Raw genomic sequence first — 20,346 nt, forward strand, 5'->3', positions numbered from 1 at the left:
TTGATCTACACAACCTATCCATTTATATTAATATTTTAGAAGACATAGATTTAAAATTATACACAACTAAAAAAAAATTAAGAAGCTTCTTTGGCCGATATAGTTCAATCCTTACCCGATTACACATTAGTTACATTTGGCTTTAAATGTAGATAAAAACTGTTTTGATAACATCTTAGAAGATATGGCAATTTGAAATATCACTTGCAACAAAACGGTTGGCCACATGCACAAAAAAGAAGGTGGACAATCTGCCAATATGCGAAACCAAGAAATTGACAACCGGTGGGTCGTTCCCTATAATTCACTACATATAAAAATTTTCCACGCTCAAATCAACATTGAGTTGTGCAATTCAGTAAAATCAGTCCAATATCCAAAGATATAAATAAAGGTACCGATCAAGCTACGTTCATCAAACAATTACAAAGTGGAGAAATATCAATCTGATTTTATCATTCAACGTGCATGAGCATCATTTGGAAAATAGACAAAGAATTTATTTCACTGTGATTTTTTTACTAATCCACAGGATTACAACACAGAGCATTTTTAAAGTTATGTGCTCAAGACGATTTCACAAAAACACAGACATATGACAAAGGTCTAAGCTATTACACGTGGAATCAGACTGCTAAAACCTTTCAACGGAGAAAACATGGTACTCCAGTTCTAGGTGGTTCATCCCAACAACAGCGAATATTTTTGTTTGAGAATGTTAATTTTGTAAAAAGCCCAACATTTTTTGGACACATCAAAAACTGTATAAGGAGTTACTTTTAATACCTATCAAGCTTTCGAAAGATGACTGATTGGGATAACACATTATCAGAAGCTACTATTTGTATTTCTGCTAGGTCATTGATCGGTATTTGTTTGCCATTATCGTAGCGTTTTGTCAAGTGACCGACTTTGTAATTCTATGGAATAAATTTAAAGAAAATATGGCTGAAAACATTTTGATTCGGCAACGTCGAGAGTTAATATCAGATACGGTTCAATATGGTCACAACATCTTTGACAAAGCGTTATTTTAATTAAACAAAGTAGTAGAATTACTTTCGGGTAAACCTAGTAAGGATTTTGTACTGTCGATGCCAACTAATATAACAAACTCTGATTTTACCAGTGCCGAATACACGAGAAAAACGTCCTATGATCAATCAAAACTGTTACAAGTTGTAGCTTAAGATGAACATCGACCAAAAAATAGTAAACGATTATTGATTGGTAGGTATGATGAAAAATGATTTCGGTTGATGCTCCAGGAGGTGCGGGATTTTTTTTATTAATCAATTCTACTTTTTAAAATTATGTCAGATTTGCTGGTAAAATTACATTAGCCGTCGCATCGTCTGGCATTGCAGCTACAATTTTGGAAGAAGGCCGAACCACACACGCTACTTTCCCACTAGAAATTGCTACTGATGATAACAGTGTTTGTAGTATTTCCAAACAAAGCAATAATGAAAAATTGTTGCGTGATGGCTCATTAACCTGTTAACCGGGCGGGACGTATAAATACGTCAAACGTAAACAGTATCGGGTACGGGTAGGACATATGAATACGTCCTTGAAATATATGTTGCGCCCTGGAACGAGCGGGACGTATATTTCCGAGCATATCACACGGAAATTGAGTTTTTAATTTTTACATATTTAAATTTTTTAAACTCAATGTTTCTCTTTTATCTGTGTGCTTTTGTTTATTGTTCTGTAATTATAACCTTTTTTATATTTTTTGTATTCTTTATAATTGTTTGAAAAGTTTTTATTTTTTTAATTCGATGTTTTCATTTTTATAATGCATAAATGAAAAAAAAAAAAAAATTAAATTACGTCCTCCGGGCGTGACGTACTGATACGTCATAGTGAAAGAGTTCGCGCCCGTTATATACTGCGTAATTCAAAACGGAATTCCCCGGTTAACAGGTTAATAGTTTGGGACGAAGCTCCCATGTCGAACAAAACTTCCGTGGAAGCATCAGACAAAACAATGAGCGATTTGCGCAGCAAAAACTCACCTATGGGTGGATGTACAAGTTTGAACAATTTTGTTCTCAGGAGACTTTCGTCATATCTTACCGGTTGTGACGATAGATAAACGTGCTGATGAAATTAAGGCTTCATTCAGAATATCTTACCTTTGGCCATATGTAAATAAATTGGATCTTAAAACCAACATGAGAGTTTCGTTGTCTACACATGAAAACAGGCTTCACCACAAGACAATGGAAGAATTAATCTCGACGATGAAAACCTTTGCATTTTGGTAAATGACCTTCAAGAATTGGTCGACAATGTTTATCCTGAAATTATTAATAACATAAGTTGTAAGACTATACCTTGGTTCAATGAGAGAGCACTTCTGTCACCTACTAGCGAGCAAGTATGTAAGGAAAATAACTTGTTTCTCACATAGATTGATGCACCGACACAAGCATATTACCTGGTAGATACTGCTCGATCTTGAAGAGGCTGTTCACTTTCCTACAGAATTTCTCAATTCCTTGCAGCCCTCTGGACTCTCCCCACATAATTGGTGTTGAAAGTAGGGTGTCTTATTATTTTATTACGGAACCTTAATCCACCCAAATTGTGCATGGTACAAGTTTGCAGATAAAACATTAAAAAAAGGTTCATAATGGAGTGTGCAATACTGACCGGATACGGAGCTGGAGAAGTTGTTTTAATTCCCCTGATTCTTTTAAGACCAACACATATACCGTTTTAATTTAAACAACTGCAATTTCCAGTAAAGCTGTTTTTTTCAATGACCATTAATAATTCGCAGAGACAAACATTCAATGTTGCAGGTTTTGTTTTTCACATGGCTAAATATATGTAGCCCTTTTGCGTGTAACTTCTAATCAAAATCTGTTTCTGCTGTCTAATGAAAAAACAGCTGTAAACATTGTACATAAAAAACATTCGGTAGTTACTGGAAGTGTAGTCTGATTAGAAATATACTTTGATATTTATAGTTAATATAAACTAATCGTCGCTAAATCGTTAAGCTGTGTAAAATAATATATTTTGTTACAAAACATATTAAGCAAAGTAAAATAATTTTTTCAATTATTGCAAAACGCACTTTTTGGAACTATAAACTGTCAATGTCAAAGCGCCAAAAAATGGATCCGATAGTTCATGTGTCTAAATAACTCTGACATGTATGACTCCACATTACACATTGCACCCGCTAGTTCTAGTATAAAACCAGTTTTAATAAAGCTCTTAACACTCTGACTCAACTAAACATGAGGGGTAACTGAGCAACCCCAAAATTACAATAATTATCCCATTGGGAATGTAAGCTTTATCAAAGGTAAAATATCAAATACGGAGATGAGTTTATAGAACCAATACAAAAAAAAGTTACAAAATCATTGTTAAAAAATGATGCAAACTAAAATGTCCTCCACGGTCAGCAGGTTTCTCCCAATTTGGGCAAAACAATTTGTGTGAAGGCACTTTCCTAGCCCAGAAATAGAGAATGGATCGCTGAGCCACAGTGGTGTGTCGTCCCACACATTTTACAGTGTCGTCCCGCCGGACTCATTAAATCAGCTGGAACGAAACTCATTGAGTTGATTCCACTGGATTTTCCGGACCCGGTGGAACACCACGGAGTTAGGGAACGATAGGAAGTTACAAGAGTGAACAAACTTATCAGATTTACTCACCTTAGACATGGAATCTGAACCAATACAGATCAACCTTGGGGGATGTTTGGGAGGGTGGAGTTTGAGTTAGTGAGACAATAGCAAATAAAGACTAAGAAGTATTGCCACGTCATTGCCAACATTGCATTTCTTGTGTTCTTTATTTTACAGGATGTCCCGGGGGTAAAGTGCACAAACTTCAGGAGGTGATGATGGTAGAAATAAAAAAGATAAATAACTTATTTTTGAAATTCCAACGTTTTCAGGTAAAAAAGTTGAATTGCTTGTACGGAAGATTAAATTTCGAAAAAAGTTATTTATCTTTATACTTGTAACATCATGCAGAATCACCTCCCGAAGTTTGTGCACTTTACCTCCAAACACCCTGTATGGAGGGCACGTTGATGGATAGGAAAGGAACCAAAAAAGTAATATGTACACTGATTTGGATTTAATAAGTCTTTATTTGGAAATCAACTAAATTGGATCCTAATGTCGCGTACTGGTGAAATATAAGGGGCGTTACATTTATTGCTTGCTGTGATTGGCACGGCACATTAACACATTTACACTAGACTGGACGCTGCTAACAAAGTCAATTAATTTATTGTTTTCCGCTTTTTGATCAAGAAATAATTACAGAAAGTAATTTTATCAACGTTATTACAAATAATCTACGAACAAGTACAGTCTATTTTCCATTCATACAAAATCTAAGTCAGAAAATACAGCTGAAATATAAATTTATCATTCTAGTATATTTTTCAATACATAGGATTGGTTACTGGCTAATCATTAAAGCAATCTCTTGTAATCTCAGAACATAGTCTGGCATTATAGGCAGAGAGTTTGTGACTGAAAAAATAATTTCGAAGGAACACCTTAGGCAGCTTCGGCAAACCCAACGCGGTTGTTCTGCATGTCGAATTCTGTGTAGTACCTTCCGATGAATACATCTCCCAAGATCCACAGGGGGCCGTGAGGGGGGGGGATGTCGATCCCCATGAATCCAGACAAACAGATTGTCTTTCCGAATGAGGAAAGCTGGAAATAAATAAATAGATAAAGTATACTTTATACATATTGCTGACACTTGAAAATCATACATTCTCTTGAGTTTAGTAGATACCTTTGTTCAGGAGCCCTATACAGGGTGTCCGGAAACTCGTAGTACAAGCGGGAAACTGGTGAATCTACATCACATTTGGAGTCGATTTTGTAGTATATATTTTTTTGATTTGAGCTTTCGTTATCGAGTAAATCGAGTTAGAAGTTGATTTTTTTTTTTTTTTTTTTTTTAATCAAATTCTTATAAATTATTACTGAAGTACCCAACTAATTAAAACTATTTGAAAGTAAAACAAATGAAGAAACTCGGATTTGAAGCATTATTTTGAAATCACCCTTCATTTAATCCGGTGTAATCATAAAATATTTCTGCTCTGCAGGGTTAAAACATCTGTTGTTCAACCCTAAACACCAGAAAAAACTTTAACCCTAAAATAGCCGAAAAATATTTTTTTTGTTTTTTTTTAAATTTTTTTGTGAAAAAGCTCAAATCAAAAAACTTTATGTTTATTTGGGTTCCCCATGTGGTGTAGATTCTCCAGTTTCCCGCTTGTACTACGAGTTTCCGGACACCGTGTATAACGGACTATGCAAAAACATGCATTCCGGTAATAGATTTTCCTGTCTATTAACCTCTCGGCGAGTTAGTTTTTGCCTCTTAGGTATTTTATTTGGTCATTGGTTTTTGGGAACTTTACTGCATGTGGTGAGCAAGTTTTTATTTTCATAGATTAATTAATTATATTCTTACATTGTGAATAAGAATGTGATCGACATCAAATTAAGCGAATAAACCTAATAAAACTGATAGCTGGTTTTATTAGGTTTATTCGCGACCGGTCGGTGGCTGAGTTGACACCGCGTTTGGGTCCCACCCAGGCATAGTGTGTTCAATTCCTCAGCTAAGCCCTCCATCACAACACAAGCAACATTTTCCGCTTACTGTGGTGGCAGTAGGAGATTTTCAAATATTGTCAGGTTATTCGTAACCCGGGAATATTTATCTTTAAAAAAAAATAATAATAATAGTCAACCAACAGTTTTGCAACACAAATCGGTTTACATATTTTCTAAGAAAACTTTTGAATAGAATAATTTTTTGCTTCCCCCTTCCTGCAAGGTGGCTCACACTAAGACCTAGGCTCACTTATTTCCTTCCTTGGAAATATCTTCTGTATATCCAAACAGCATCTCACCAAAGATTAGGCCTTGAGAACTGTTCAGCAGAAGAAGATGATGCGGCTTGGATAGATCAAAAACATAGATAAGATAATCTTAGTGTTTGTAAAAAAAAGCCTTGGTTAGTGGAAAATTATTGTTGACTTGAAACTAGCGCTAGTAAGCGAATCCTTGGGGTTTTACTTTCATTTTGAATGTTGATATATTTGGCATGATCTCAGAGAGATGAGTGTATCAAAAAATGAATAAATTACCCTTAGAACGTAGTCCTGTCCAGTCAGGGAGAAGTCCTTGCCACCGATGGTGAACTGGATGATGGGAAGCTTGGGGATGAGGCTGCAGTCCACCATGTACTCTCCGGCCATGATGGGAGTGGCTCCGATGGCTCTATTCAGGGCTTCTACCTCTGACACTGGCCCGGCAATGAGTGAGGTTCCAGTATCGGCAATAGCCTCGCATCCCTAACAAATAATATTAACATATATCCATTTATATTTATTAATAAAGATATAAGGAGATAACAAATACATAATACATAGTAAGGGTTTGTTCTGGAATGTGAGGAGGTTTGTGCAATCCCACACATACCATAAAGCATATTGAATTCCGTAAGTCTAAACTTAAACTTTAGGGTTATATACAATAATTTTTGTTAGTTTAACAGGGCAACAACTTTCTCCAGTATGCTGGGATGCTTGAGTCTGGACTCTGATGGGATTCCATGATAAGGATATATATAAGGACATATTTCACTACACATTGTAAAATACTATAACTGTTGGGTTTCAAGTTTGGGATCAACTGCCCCCAGGTCCTTGATGGATTTTACTTGTGACTATTGAAACAAACATGCTTTCTCAAACTTCTATATGACACAGTGACACTTTTTTTTGTATTAAAAAAATAATTTGTTTTCATCAGCCCACGATAAAATATAATTTAAATCTATTTGTAATTTGTCACAATCTCGCCAATCACAAATCCTCCTAAGTAATTTGTGATCATCAGCAAAAAGCAGGCATATTTGATGCATTCTTGAATGTCATCAATTAAAATTCCTGCGGTACTACAGAGAATGCAGAGAATCTGCAGATGCATACATACTGTTTCCTATTATTCTTACCACTCTCTGTGAGAGTTATTATAATAACTACTAAAATAAATTATTTATTGTTTTTGTGTTTAATTCGTAGAACTCCATTTAATTTTTTTTTATAAATTTAATTTAGATTAAATTTGATAATATTATTATTAAGTTCTGCAAGTGTTTTAGTTTTTTATTATTGTGACAGCTGTTTCGGCTTACAAGGCCATTTTCAAACTGTGGTTAGTCCACATTGAGACGACGTATTTATACTATTTCAAATGTAAATTTTGAAGGTGCATACATTGATTTAATAAAAACACATCCTCAAAATTCGCAGAACACCTCTTGGTGAATAATCATACCCCACTTAACAACAAGGGTCCTAAACCATTGCATATAGAAAAAAAGGGCATTAGATTAAATTTACTTTAACAATTAGAAATCAATAAACGAACGAATGACCCAAATTTAACACTAATTAATAAAGTACGGAAAATAATTTACTCACCACTTCTCAGTATTTTCACAAAACCCAAGCAGTATAATGCACCCAAATAATTCATAGCAATAAAGTCATTAGTAAATAATTAAGAACTCTTTAAGAGGGGAAAACATAGATTGGTTTAACCAACAATAGATCATGTCATCAGTTTAACCAGTAATAAATCAATGTATGCACCTTCAAAATTTACATTTGAAATAGAATAAATACGTCGTCTCAATGTGGACTAACCACAGTTTGAAAATGGCCTTGTAAGCCGAAACAGCTGTCACAATAATAAAAAACTAAAACACTTGCATAACTTAATAATAATATTATCAAATTTAATCTAAATTAAATTTATAAAAAAAAAATACTAAAATAAAGTACACAAATATGTTGAATGAAGGATACTTACGGATTTGCAGAAAGTGCTATTTCCAACAGTAACCTGGTCCATCTTGAACTGCCAATAGGTTTGCTTGTCCACAGGGACGTATGTGAAGTCTCCCTTGTAGTGGGCGGGGTCGGAACCCCCCAAGATGATTTCTCCTCCCTGTTTCGCATTGGCATCTCTACAAGACAAAATATGTATGTACTGTTATTAAAAGTGATTGCATACTTCACTATAACTTTAGAAAATTCTCCGCCTACTTTCACCTCTTAGGTTAATTTGTTCGCTTTTGGGAACAGCTCATATGGTCTCTTAGAAATCGTTGTCTACTTTTCCTATGTCAGGGTTAAAAATATGATCTAAACGACGTTAGAAAGAGAAAACACCATGCTTTATATTCAAATCAGAAGTTAACCATAGAAGAATTAAAATGTAAACTTCTATGAAACTGGCTTTAAACCGCAGTAAGAAGTTCATATATGTTACCACATTAATATTTTGAAGAATGATATTAATTAAATCAAATGGCCAAATTGAAAACAGAACGCCCATCGCTCGAGCGGTTAAGGTTATTTCATTGACCTCTTTCAGCCAGACTAATTCTTTTCTAAAACTTGTACTCATTAAACTTTTCTACTCATTTCATATCTGGGGGAAGGATGTTATGGAGTTTAGTTTAAAAATAAAGTATGTAGTTTCATTGTCCGAATGTGGTTTTATAACTTGGAATATTTTTTATGTGACATTGATTTGTTCTGGTGTGATGGATACGGGGTCTAGTAGAGGGTTCCAAAAGCATAACTTTCATTGGCTCTGATGCTTTGATAGTTCGTGCATTTTGGTCATAGTTTGTTTCCAATATCTATGATCCAGTCATTTCAGTTAGATGATTTTAAGCAAAAGGGAACCAAGTTGTATGCGAAAACATCATTTGGTTCCCTTTTGTTTCATTGCACCTAGTTGAGATAAGATAAAATAGTTAATTAATACTGATAATTATTTTGCAGTGTTTAGTGCAAATAAATGAAATGACGGAGGTTTTCTTCATCAGGAGCATCCTCTGGATTGTTAGTCGAGAGCTTTACCCCTCGACCACTTTGAGCAAATTAAGACATCTAATCGTGGATACAAGAAAAAAAATTAATATGTAGAAATTATGTGATATTCATAGACATATGAATATTAGTAGACCTGCCCTAAGTGATTAAAAGTGTATTATCCCCACTCCCCATACCGGTTCCATTGGAGCCGGCTGGGCTCGCGTATGGCCTCAAGTGAAATTTGAAAACGTGACGTCATCATTCTTGTGCGAACTATGGTCGAGGCATCATCGGTTCATTTTACGAAATAACACGGCAAAATGTTGACTTGTGATATGAAAACTTGTAAAATTAGATGTGAAAAAGAGAATAAACCCAATTGTCGTATTACATTCCATAAGTAAGCATTATTTTACTTTATTTTAAGCTTATTCACACCGTATTATATGGATCAGTTTTAGAAACATATACTATCACATCACAATGTAGCGATTCTCAAGTGTGCTCATCGTTGTTTACTAGGGTAAGTAAATTATGAAACATTTGTAAAATTGTCTTAACTAAATACTCTGAAACTAACTACGACTCTGCAAACAGAAGAAATTTACTTTGCTGAATTTGGACTTCGCAAATTAGTTCATAACGTGGCGAGTAATTTGCGCTCCCATGTAAAAATGTCTATTCATTCAAAAGCAGATTTTACTTTTAAGAACTAAATGGTGATATTATAATGCGAGATGCCTATTTACTGTCAGATTGATTTATTGACGAATCACAGTCAGCTTTACCCCCTTCGTTCTTCAACAGTTGATTTTACCCCTCGCCATTATCTTCTCGTCTATTAATTCCTATGTCTGTGGTGATATTATATGTTACCTGCTCAAGTAGAAAGAGAAGATGTTTTGTGAGACGAGACCTTGCTTGAACATGTTGTCGAACACGGGCAGCACTCCATCAACAGATATGGTGCTGTAGGCCATTCCGAGGATACCATCGAACTTGGCAGCCACAAAAGCCAGTCCCGGTTCGCTCATTGCCTCGGCAAAAGTCTGGTCCTTTACGTCAAGTCCTCCAACCTGAAAAAAAAGTTTCAAACACATAAGTTAATTCTATTTTACATAATAGGCTTAAAGAGTGACTATACCCCCTCCACCTTACACGTCCCACGCCAATCTTGACAGTCCAGATCGACGCGGCGATAGAAATGTGGATTTGCATTGCGTGTGACAAGTGTGTTTCTAAACTATCTATTTCCATAGAAAATGTACGGATTGTAATTAGTTCCATGATAACTCAACACAGTGACTATTCTATACACTTTTAAAAAGTGATATAAAGTCATTAAAAACGATGAAAAAATAATTTTTTTTAACCCAACCTAACCTACTTAACCCAGTTAATAAAGTTTTTGTTTTATCACTTTCCATGACTTTATATAACTTTTTAAAGATGTGATGAATTGTCATTTTGATGATTTATCCGGTCACCATTGTAATTAGTCCAGATATTGTGATGCATTGCTTAAGTAGCGTACTAACCAGTGTTTTTTTACCAAACTGAAATCCGGTCATAGATTTTACAAAACTGAGCTGTTAAGATAGTGAGAAGTAACTAATATATATGTTTAAAAAAAAATTATGTGAAACCGCACAAGAGTCCCAACTGTCTGTAGCCAGTGAGACTATGGGGTATGTTGTGAGGCTGAGGGAAGAGGGAAGGAGATGAAAGAGGAAGTACGTAATATGTAATGGCTTCAAATATGCTCCACAATTGTTGATTTCACTTTATTCCTTATACAAATAACTGGAATTGCAACAAAGAATTAAACTATTATTTTTTTGGTAAACTAATGTTTAAGACAATATTTTTTATGCATAGCACAAAGGGTAACAATTATTTTATAAGCAATAATTATTAGCCTGAAACACTCAGCCACAGCTCTGTCTCAACTCTGTTGACAGCTCTGACCACTGAGCTATGGCGGCTTATCTCTTATCCGCGAAATAATTCAATATATACTAGTGTTTCATTCAACAATTACTGCTTGTTACATTTTTTCACCTGAAAACAACCAACTTTATTTTTCAGGTGAAAAAATGTAACAAGCAGTAATTGTTGAATGAAACACTAGTATATATTGAATTATTTCGCGGATAAGAGATAAGCCGCCATAGCTCAGTGGTCAGAGCTGTCGACCAGAAATCGAAAGGACACGGGTTCAAGTCCCGTTGGCGTCATGTATCTTTTATCAGGAGATTTTTCAATGTGGATGAGTGTTTCAGGCTAATAATTATTGCTTATAAAATAAAGAAATAAACGGTCGCTTAGATAAATAACTTGTAAATTATCATTTTACATGAACAAGTTCTGTAAACTAATGAGCCGACCAATCTCATAAGGCTGGTTGAATGAAGGTTAAATTGGAGTTGATATCTGAAGAGTCGCAAAAGCCTATGCAAAAAGCCGCAGTCTGCCGACCCCTGGTCTAGATCGTGCATCGCAAGCTTCGTGATGTCAGGAAGAAGCTAATACCTTTTATTTTAAGTTAAATCATTTTGTAATATTTTAAAAACGTATAATAAATATGCCTTACATTGACGGTATCTGTGGAAAGATATCCAGATAAACTCCCAGAACCATACTGAATGGCAAAATCAGTTCCATTCTTCTTGTAGCTCGACGACTTAGAGCTGTCATATTTGTTGTGAAGCACTGCAAAAAATGATGTTGTTACTTTTTATATTTACATGGAATTTTAAAAACTGACCAAAGAGTTGAACATGAAATCACAGAAGCGCTTTTTGTTTCACTTGTGACTAATCGATTTAACATTTCTTAGTAAACACATTATTATTATCAGCATAAAACAGTAAAATAACAATAAAATCATGATTCATTCTCATTTCTCAGTTTTTTCTTGATCATCACAAAACTTAATATTAAAAAATTATTATTATTCAAAACATTTATTTTTATTGTTGGTTTCATATTGATGTCAAGGAAACAAAAAAAAACAATGAATTTATTGTAAATACATAGTACGGTATTCGAAAAGATTCATTTTGTTAATTCTACAGAAAAAATGATAAAATAATAAATTAAAATTGGAAATTAATGAATTATACGAGTCATTGACTTGCAAAACCTGATCTGGAAATTTGTGATAGTCTCTGATACAGTAAAAAAAATAAGTTTTCTGAACAGTTTTCGTGACATCTACAGATTTCCGAAAAATTTTGCAAGTCGACGACGTTGATAATGTAGATGTTGAAACAAAAAGTTTTTAATGAACCGTTTCAAGAATGCAATAATTACGATTTTCATTCATGTTGCTATTAAGTTTTAAGGTGTAGTCATGTAGGATGCCAAGTTTCCTGGGCCTAATGCCAATTTCTGCCATAAAAGATCAGTTATGGGTACTTACAGCAAGCAATGTTTGTGTAATGGCAGCTCTTGGAAGGAATCCACAAGTTGGATGATCCCGTGTCGAAAACTACCTTGAAACTTTGCGGGGGGTTCCCAATGGTGATGGGTCCGAAGTACTGGGCCTAAGCAAAGAATATAACACAGGTTTTTATCAAGTAAATTATCATGATACAAATTAAATGATTAGATTGGCGCTTCTGAGTTATCAGTGGTTGGAAAAAAGAGGAATCATACACAATTGATAATTAAATGACTTTGCACCCATTAGTTGCGAGTTGCAGCGTTGTGTTTTAATGGTTTTTCAGAATTTTATTTTTACATTAACTCCACGCAGGAGGCCTCCAGGAAAATAATTTCCCTCAGGGCCTATGTCATCTTTAGGTATGCAGTGTAGTGGGAAAGGAGGGAGCAAACCTGGGTCTTGATGAGACCCATGTTGGAGTGAGGAAACACAGAGGCCGGCAAACAGTTCCACAGCCGAGCTGTTAAATTCAAGAACGAGTCGTTGAAACGACCCATTCTCATGTGACAAATATCAACTGAGCACAAATGTTGTGCGTGCGTTTATCGTGTTTCCTGACTGTGAACCGGTGTCGGAAGAATCAATGACGCCAGTTTTCCATTGAAATACCAGTAGAACAAAGACAGCAGAAAATCTATCAAACGCACCACCCGTTTCTGCACTGAGTCAAGGGTTTTTTATTTCAGGTATTTTAGGGCTCCAGACCAGAGGTGTCTGCCAATTTCAACCATGAGGCGAACTTGCAATTTGTACCAGGTTAGCAGTTGTGTACTATTAAAAGTATATGCAGGCCCTGTACCGTACTGTACTGTACTGTACGCCCAGCCCAGCTTGTGAGAGGCAAACATAATCTGGCTTCGATGGAGCCCCCGTACCTGAGCTGGTCACTTATAGTTACACCAAGCATATCAATGGAGGCCTGTTGGGTACATATATATACATTGTATTTTGACACAATGTATGAGTTTTAGTATTTGTTTTGACACAATGTATGTGTTTTAGTATTTGACTGCCGAATAATATGTAGAGTTGATTTTAGAATTAACAAAAAATGGAATAAAATCTAACATTCATTTATGACGCATTATAGTAGTTATCCACGGTCAATGATTCAATTATTACCCACAATCATTTGGTGAGTAATAAAAAGAGATCTGTAGACTGACCCACAGATAGAATTTTACTGTTTGACATTTTTATTATTACAACTTCGTCATTATATTATAATAGTCAAAAGATTTACACACCTAATTTGAATTATTGATAAAGCTATCTGTATGTGACCCCAATTATTAATTGTTATTAACTCTTTGCACGCGGCCGTATCAACTGTTGTTACGGCAAAAAGTCTATACTCACACGCGGCTGTATCAACAGTTGATACGGCAACTTTGACGGCCGATATTCCCGCTCTCTTTCGTCATAAATGTATTTCTTGCTCACTTGGACATTTGTAGAACTATCACGATGCTGACATCTACAAGAATTTCTCAAAAATAAAATTGTATTTCATAAAAAAAGATCGATAACCAAGTGCGCCTCTTCGCGCCTTTTAGTCCTTTAGTTTACATTTTTGTCAACGGATGGCGTTAGTACTAGTTTGTCATTCACAACTTTTCATAACTAAGAATGATAAGTGATCATGGTGTCCCACTTGTGTCTATAAACACAGTGGCCTAAGTATACACACACCGAGAGTGGTTTATTTATGACGCCGAGTGAATGGCGGGACCACATTCAAAAGATACGGTACGTCTTTGTATGAAATTTTATGTTTTTGTTTTTATAAACATTTAAGAGTGTTGACACACGAGGATTTGTTTTCATATTGTGGAGAATAATCTGTTCTGTCTATATAGTCCAATAAATCATGCCAGAATGCTATAATTTGACATTTAATTGCATGCATAGGTATTTGAAAATATGTACCGCGTACGGGTATAGATAAAACGGAGCAAATTAACGCGTTCAAAAGGTTAAAACACAACTGACATATGTATGTAAATATTATTGACTGGTGATTTCAAGTAAAATGTGGTAGATACAAAATTCATTGCAATAGTACATTGATAAAGATATTGCGCTGCTATAATGTATTATCATAAATGAAAGATGAAAAAATCTTCTATCTATATGTATAATATACTAGTGGAGCCTGTAAAGATTCGCTATTGTTGATGACTTTCTTGGGCGTCTCCGACTTCTTCCACCATTCACTAATGTATACCATAATGTTACTGTTACCATTCACTAATGTATACCATAATGTTACTGTTACCATTCACTAATGTATACCATAATGTTACTGTTACCATTCACTAATGTATACCATAATGTTACTGTTACCATTCACTAATGTATACCATAATGTTACTGTTACCATTCACTAATGTATACCATAATGTTACTGTTACCATTCACTAATGTATACCATAATGTTACTGTTACCATTCACTAATGTGTACCATAATGTTACTGTTACCATTCACTAATGTATACCATAATGTTACTGTTACCATTCACTAATGTATACCATAATGTTACTGTTAAAAAAACTACATTACATCGACTCTGTATCTCATTCTGGTGCAGATATATTGCGTTAAGTATTTCTCGGGCGTTAAAATATAAAATTATAAAAATTGTATGTGGCGGCGTGGCTTTGTTTTTATACAAATCTACAGTTTAATTTTGAGATTGTTGAAATTTTGCATACTTTACCTACATGTGATTTCGAAAAACAACGCCCATCCCTCTTTCCCACACCTTAACCTTCCAGCGGGCGCGTTGAGAAATTTCCCTTGAGCGGGCGCTTGTCGTAAATTTTACGTCATCAAGTTTTCTCCATGTAAGTGGTGTTTTCTTTATACAAACGTTAGGGAATTTCTATAAGGTTATGAAAAATCATAATAGGCAGTACTTAAAAAAAATATATTTGACTTTCTTAAAAAAAACGAAGCAACACTTGAAACATGTTAATATTTCAAAATAAAATATTTTATCGACCTATTTAGTCAGAATCAATATTCTCATCCTTACAATTGTTACAAACCACCTCAACTGAAGAATGGTTCTTGCATGTAATGGACTGGCAACGGCAACACTTCATTGATGCTGAGGATCTTTTCTTATCCAGTTCACATAACCGACAAACACCGCGTTTTGGAAAGCTTCTGTTTTCTTCTTCTGTTATCGGTTCAACTGCCCTACCGTAATTCACTTTGAGAAAAGCATTTATATCTTGTGGTAAATGTTTGACATTTGATTTGACTCTAGCAAAGCTCGATGCTTACAACTAAGTCGCAAGAGTGGGGGAAGCGATAAGGCGCGTTTGTCGTAAATTTTACGACAGCGCGCCCGCTGGAAGGTTAAAGCAGAATTTTGATGAAGTAGGTAAAGTTATATCTTCCCTGGGATTTCTGAACCCCCTACCGCTACCTTCTTTTAATTATTAGATTCTTAGACGCCCGTTCAACATTGGTGTGATAAAGCCGGCCTCGAGATCCAGGTTTAAGACAGTTTTAGCCAAACAAATTCCACGGTAATAAGTCAAGTTTTTCAAGGTTCTGGTACATGGTTACAATTTTTTACAATGGTACGAGACTTAAAAGAAACAACAAGGCATACAGATAACAATAATTTACATTCTGAATGTGGATTTAAGATTTTAAGATATATTAGATATTAGACTGTTATGCCTGGTTTACATTCAGCGCACTTCCGTGGCAGTAAGCAGGGAAGAGAACATCAAAGTGGGCAGCGCAAGTGTATGAATACATGACTCGGACTGGCCATGCTCCTGTCATGAATGAACACAGAAGTATTTTGGATAATTTGGATAATATTGAAATACATCAGTACTATGCGAATACAGCAGTAGCAATGGCTGAGTGTGAACCAGGCACAATAGGCATCGAATCCGTCTTCCATGACCTCATTCGGGAGTATTGAGGTTTGTTCAAATAAAATACTTGATATTCACATGTTAGAAATTGGTGAATAACTGATTTGGTATGCAAATAGAAATTGCTTTAACTTTGACATAGAAATAGAACACATGAATACATAATGTGGAATTGGCTTAGCTATGACATATTATCTATTATTATAAAAAACTAGTTATGCTCTCATTTAAAAATAAATAATAAGAAATATTAAAAGATTTAAAATTAAACAAAATATTAAACCTACTTAAAAAAAATAATGGAATTCTCCATACAGATTCTGTGAAATTTATACCAACCGGCATAAATTGGGTGGCAAGTCACTCCAGTTTAGCCAGTGTAATATAATAAGTTCTGGTGGAAACAGTGATTGTACTTTAGTGGAAATAGGAGTCAGTAATGACTGATAATGTGGTTGACCCAAAGCAACCTATAAATTAACAAACAAACACTTAGTTAGGTAACTAATTACACAAAGGAAGGAGTTTGAAGAATTTTTTTTTTCATTTCATTATTATTATTATTTTTTTTATTAATATTTTTATTGTATTAACAGCTTAAATGAACTGTGTTATCCAATCATTTCAATTCATTGAATATCTTAAATGATACAAACTTGAAAATAACACTAATAAGTTTTTATGATATATATTACAAAAAGTTTTATGGTTCTTGCAAATGAAGAGTGATTTTTCAAACAGGTCTGAGTCAAAAATTAAAATTTAATTTTAAATGAATGCCATATAGTAATATGCTATTATAATGTAATAGCACCATTGTAATACCATATAATAATACACCATTGTAAACAGAATATCCTAATTACTATCCTACTGTAGAATCTTGCAATCGTACACAAAGATAGCAACCAAAAAATATGCATTAAGAAAATGAAGATAATGTTGGTAGCAGAGTCGTAGTATGATACAGTTAAAAATGACACGGTTGAATTAGCTATAGCCAGAGTACTTCTCCGACAAGTTCTGGGTTCAATTCCTAGATGTGACTGAATCTTTTTCTGTTTCACATTTTTTGTTTGAAAGTCGATAATATTATTTTCAATAATTAAATATTAAAATATGAAACTTTATAAATAAAATTAAAAAATATATTTATAAAGTTTCATATTTTAATATTAAATTATTGAAAACATGAAACTTTATAAATATATTTTTTAATTTTATTTAAAATAAAAAAAAATACATTATTTCATAATACCCTTTTAGATGTAATATTATAATTGATTGATCAATGCTTATTATTTCAAATTGAACTAACTCATAAGAGCTATTTGCTGGATGAATAAGGCCACATAAGGAATTTCTGAAAAAAAATCCCATTTTTAACACCTAGTGTGCCAAGACATCCATCGTAGATTCGATTAATAATAAAGTTTAAATTTACTTTAACATGTCAAATCAAAAAAATAACTTGATCTGATAAAAACGGACAAAATACTGTTACACTCTAAAAGTTCCTTTTTGACTTATTTTACAAAAAAATTTGCCACTTTGAAAAATTACTCCACAAATGTTTTTTGTAAGCTTTTCTGGTGGGAATTTTCAATAACATCTGAATGTGGGCAAGAAGTATTTGATGATCTTATATGGAGAACAACAATAGATCATTATCTGCAAAGTGATAAGTGGATAAATCTTGTGCGACATATTCATTTCCTTTATGAAACATTTGTCTAAGAAACAATGTTACCAGAGTAAAACTAATACCAATTTGTCTTAGTAAAGTACTCTAGCTACCTGAAAAATGTTTTAAAAAAAAATAGCAACCCAAATATATTTTTTTACATGCCATAAATTGTCCAAAAATGTTGGAATGCATCATTTAAAATTTGCACAAATAGTTTTAAATATAAATTTGACAACAATTTAAGATTTGAAGAATTATTCTTTTTTACTTACGTTTTTGCTTTTGTAAAGATAGAGTAGGTACTTTAAAATGTGTGTAGAAAGAATAAATCTATTTTAGTAAAAAAATTACTATTAGTTTTATTATCAGAGCAGTGCTAAAATAAACTAGAGGATATTATTTATTTGAATTGGCCATAACTTACATCTAGATAATTGGATAGGGGCTCAGGTGTGGGTCCTCCGTATGTAGAGTACCTCAGCTTCACTTGGTGGATCTCAGTTCCTACTTCAGTCAAAGAACGCCTGGCTGATTTAATTTTGTACAGCGGTACTCTGAGAAAAAACAATCATAAAATATACACAAAAATAAAAGGGCATGAAATTTTTTTTCAGATTAGTAACGAAATATGGTTTGTTTGATTTTCTCCCTGAAAAAAATTGAGTTGAATTGAATGTAATGTTTATATCAAGTCACCAAGTGGATTTAGTTAGTGAACACAATCCACACATATTTGTAATAAAATGTTGTTCATCTACAAATAGACAAAGCCAGATAATACACAAAGGTAAATTTTGGATAGGGCCTGACACGCTTATTACGAATAATTTTTAGAAAAAAACTTTATATTCGCCTTAATTACTATAAAATAACACTTTTTGCATTTCGGGCGGCGGAAAATTATGCATTTTGATTTTCAATTGCATAAAACCAAAATTCACTTCGCGAATCGATGTGGCGACAACGCGACGCCATTAGGAACGCACTGTTATGTTGGTATCACTGATGCAAACAAGAGCTAAATACGACCGTTGCTATCTTCAATATGGTTTGTGATACAAAGGAAAGTGCCCCTTAATAATGCCTGCTCGCGTCAAGGCAAGAAAAACATCCCAGTTTTCAACTAGTTTACCGGCTACGCTAGGTTTGTGTAACATGGTTTGTGATACAAATCAATGTATCAGGGATACCAACATAACAGTGACGTACCTAATGGCAGCTGATTGCCGCTGCATCGATTCGCGAAGTGAATTTTGGTTAACGCAATTGAAAATTTAAATTCATAATTTTCCGCCGCCCGAAATGCAAAAAGTGTTCTTTTATAGTAATTAAGGCGAATATAAAGTTTTTTTCTAAAAAATATTCGTAATAAGCGTGTCAGGCCCTATCCAAAAATTACCTACACAAAAAACTTGGATGACTGACAAAACATTTTTAATTTAGTATTTACAATGACGATTTCTGTAAACAAGCTATTTATCTACAAAATTAGAATCGATTTGTAGATAATAACAAATAACTGGAATTCCGATATTTAAAATTTTTAAATATCGGAAACATTATACAATGGACCATTTCTCGTGACTGTCATCAGTAAAAAAATATTACGCATTTATTATTCAAACTGAATTTCAGTTATTTCACAATGGTAGAATGATACTAAATGGACAATTAGCATATAGAGTCCGTTATCACACAAGGTACCTTATCATTATTCCGTAATATTGATTGTTAAAGTTATAGAAAATTTAGGGAAACCTTATAAGTAAGCAAAGCCAATGAATGATTAAAATGTTCTTACCTTGTGAATTCGCATGAAGCAGCTACAAATAAAGCAGCAATTAATAAAAACCGCAACATGATTGCGAATTGTAGACAACAGTGATAAATAGCGCGCAGTTATACGAATAAACGAAAACTGTCGGCGAGATGACACTGCAACATCACTGCAAGTAGACGTCAATTTGTCAATGTTTTATTTTTCTATACTTACTTTGTTTTCACGGTGCTGCCAGTAGTAAAAATTACAACATTAAGTCATATGGCTAGACAATTTTTCATGCTCTCGATGGTGCCGACCTAATATAAATTGATAAAAAATAGCACAAAATAGAAATATTATTTATTCACTGATTCTTGAAAGTTACGTGATTAAGTTATACGAAAATAACGACGACTTTATACAAACATCATCATACAGATAAAAAAATATGATCCCGAAGAGAAGATTATAAAATTATTTGTGTGGACAGAATTTTTGAACGGCAACACCCAAGTTTAATGTCAAGATCATTGACTGAAATTTTTGAAGCTAAACGTCAAAATTTAGTTTTTTCGCTTCACCAACGATTTCATTTAAATATCATAATAACAAAACAATTTTGTAGACATTT

At 33.9% G+C, this 20,346-nt stretch overlaps 1 protein-coding gene and 1 non-coding gene across 2 annotated transcripts; one reads left to right on the plus strand and one right to left on the minus strand.

Annotated features, from left to right (window-relative positions):
* Positions 1-4,109: 4,109 nt before the first annotated feature.
* On the minus strand, positions 4,110-19,906 carry cathD (cathepsin D). The gene is made up of 8 exons (XM_089637339.1): positions 19,755-19,906; positions 18,378-18,507; positions 12,339-12,462; positions 11,508-11,626; positions 9,791-9,990; positions 7,899-8,055; positions 6,167-6,373; positions 4,110-4,709 (listed from the first exon to the last, which is right to left on the minus strand). Exons 1-8 carry the CDS (start codon positions 19,811-19,813, stop codon positions 4,548-4,550), a joined length of 1,158 nt encoding a protein of 385 aa, XP_089493465.1. The 5' UTR covers positions 19,814-19,906; the 3' UTR covers positions 4,110-4,547.
* Positions 11,079-11,151, plus strand: TRNAS-AGA (transfer RNA serine (anticodon AGA)). Its single transcript has one exon. It is a non-coding gene; the product is annotated as a tRNA-Ser (tRNA).
* Positions 19,907-20,346: the final 440 nt, after the last annotated feature.

This window comes from Hesperophylax consimilis, chromosome 11 (assembly GCF_061612785.1).
Source record: "Hesperophylax consimilis isolate HC1 chromosome 11, BYU_Hcon_1.0, whole genome shotgun sequence".
NCBI classification, from domain to species: Eukaryota; Metazoa; Arthropoda; class Insecta; order Trichoptera; family Limnephilidae; genus Hesperophylax; species Hesperophylax consimilis.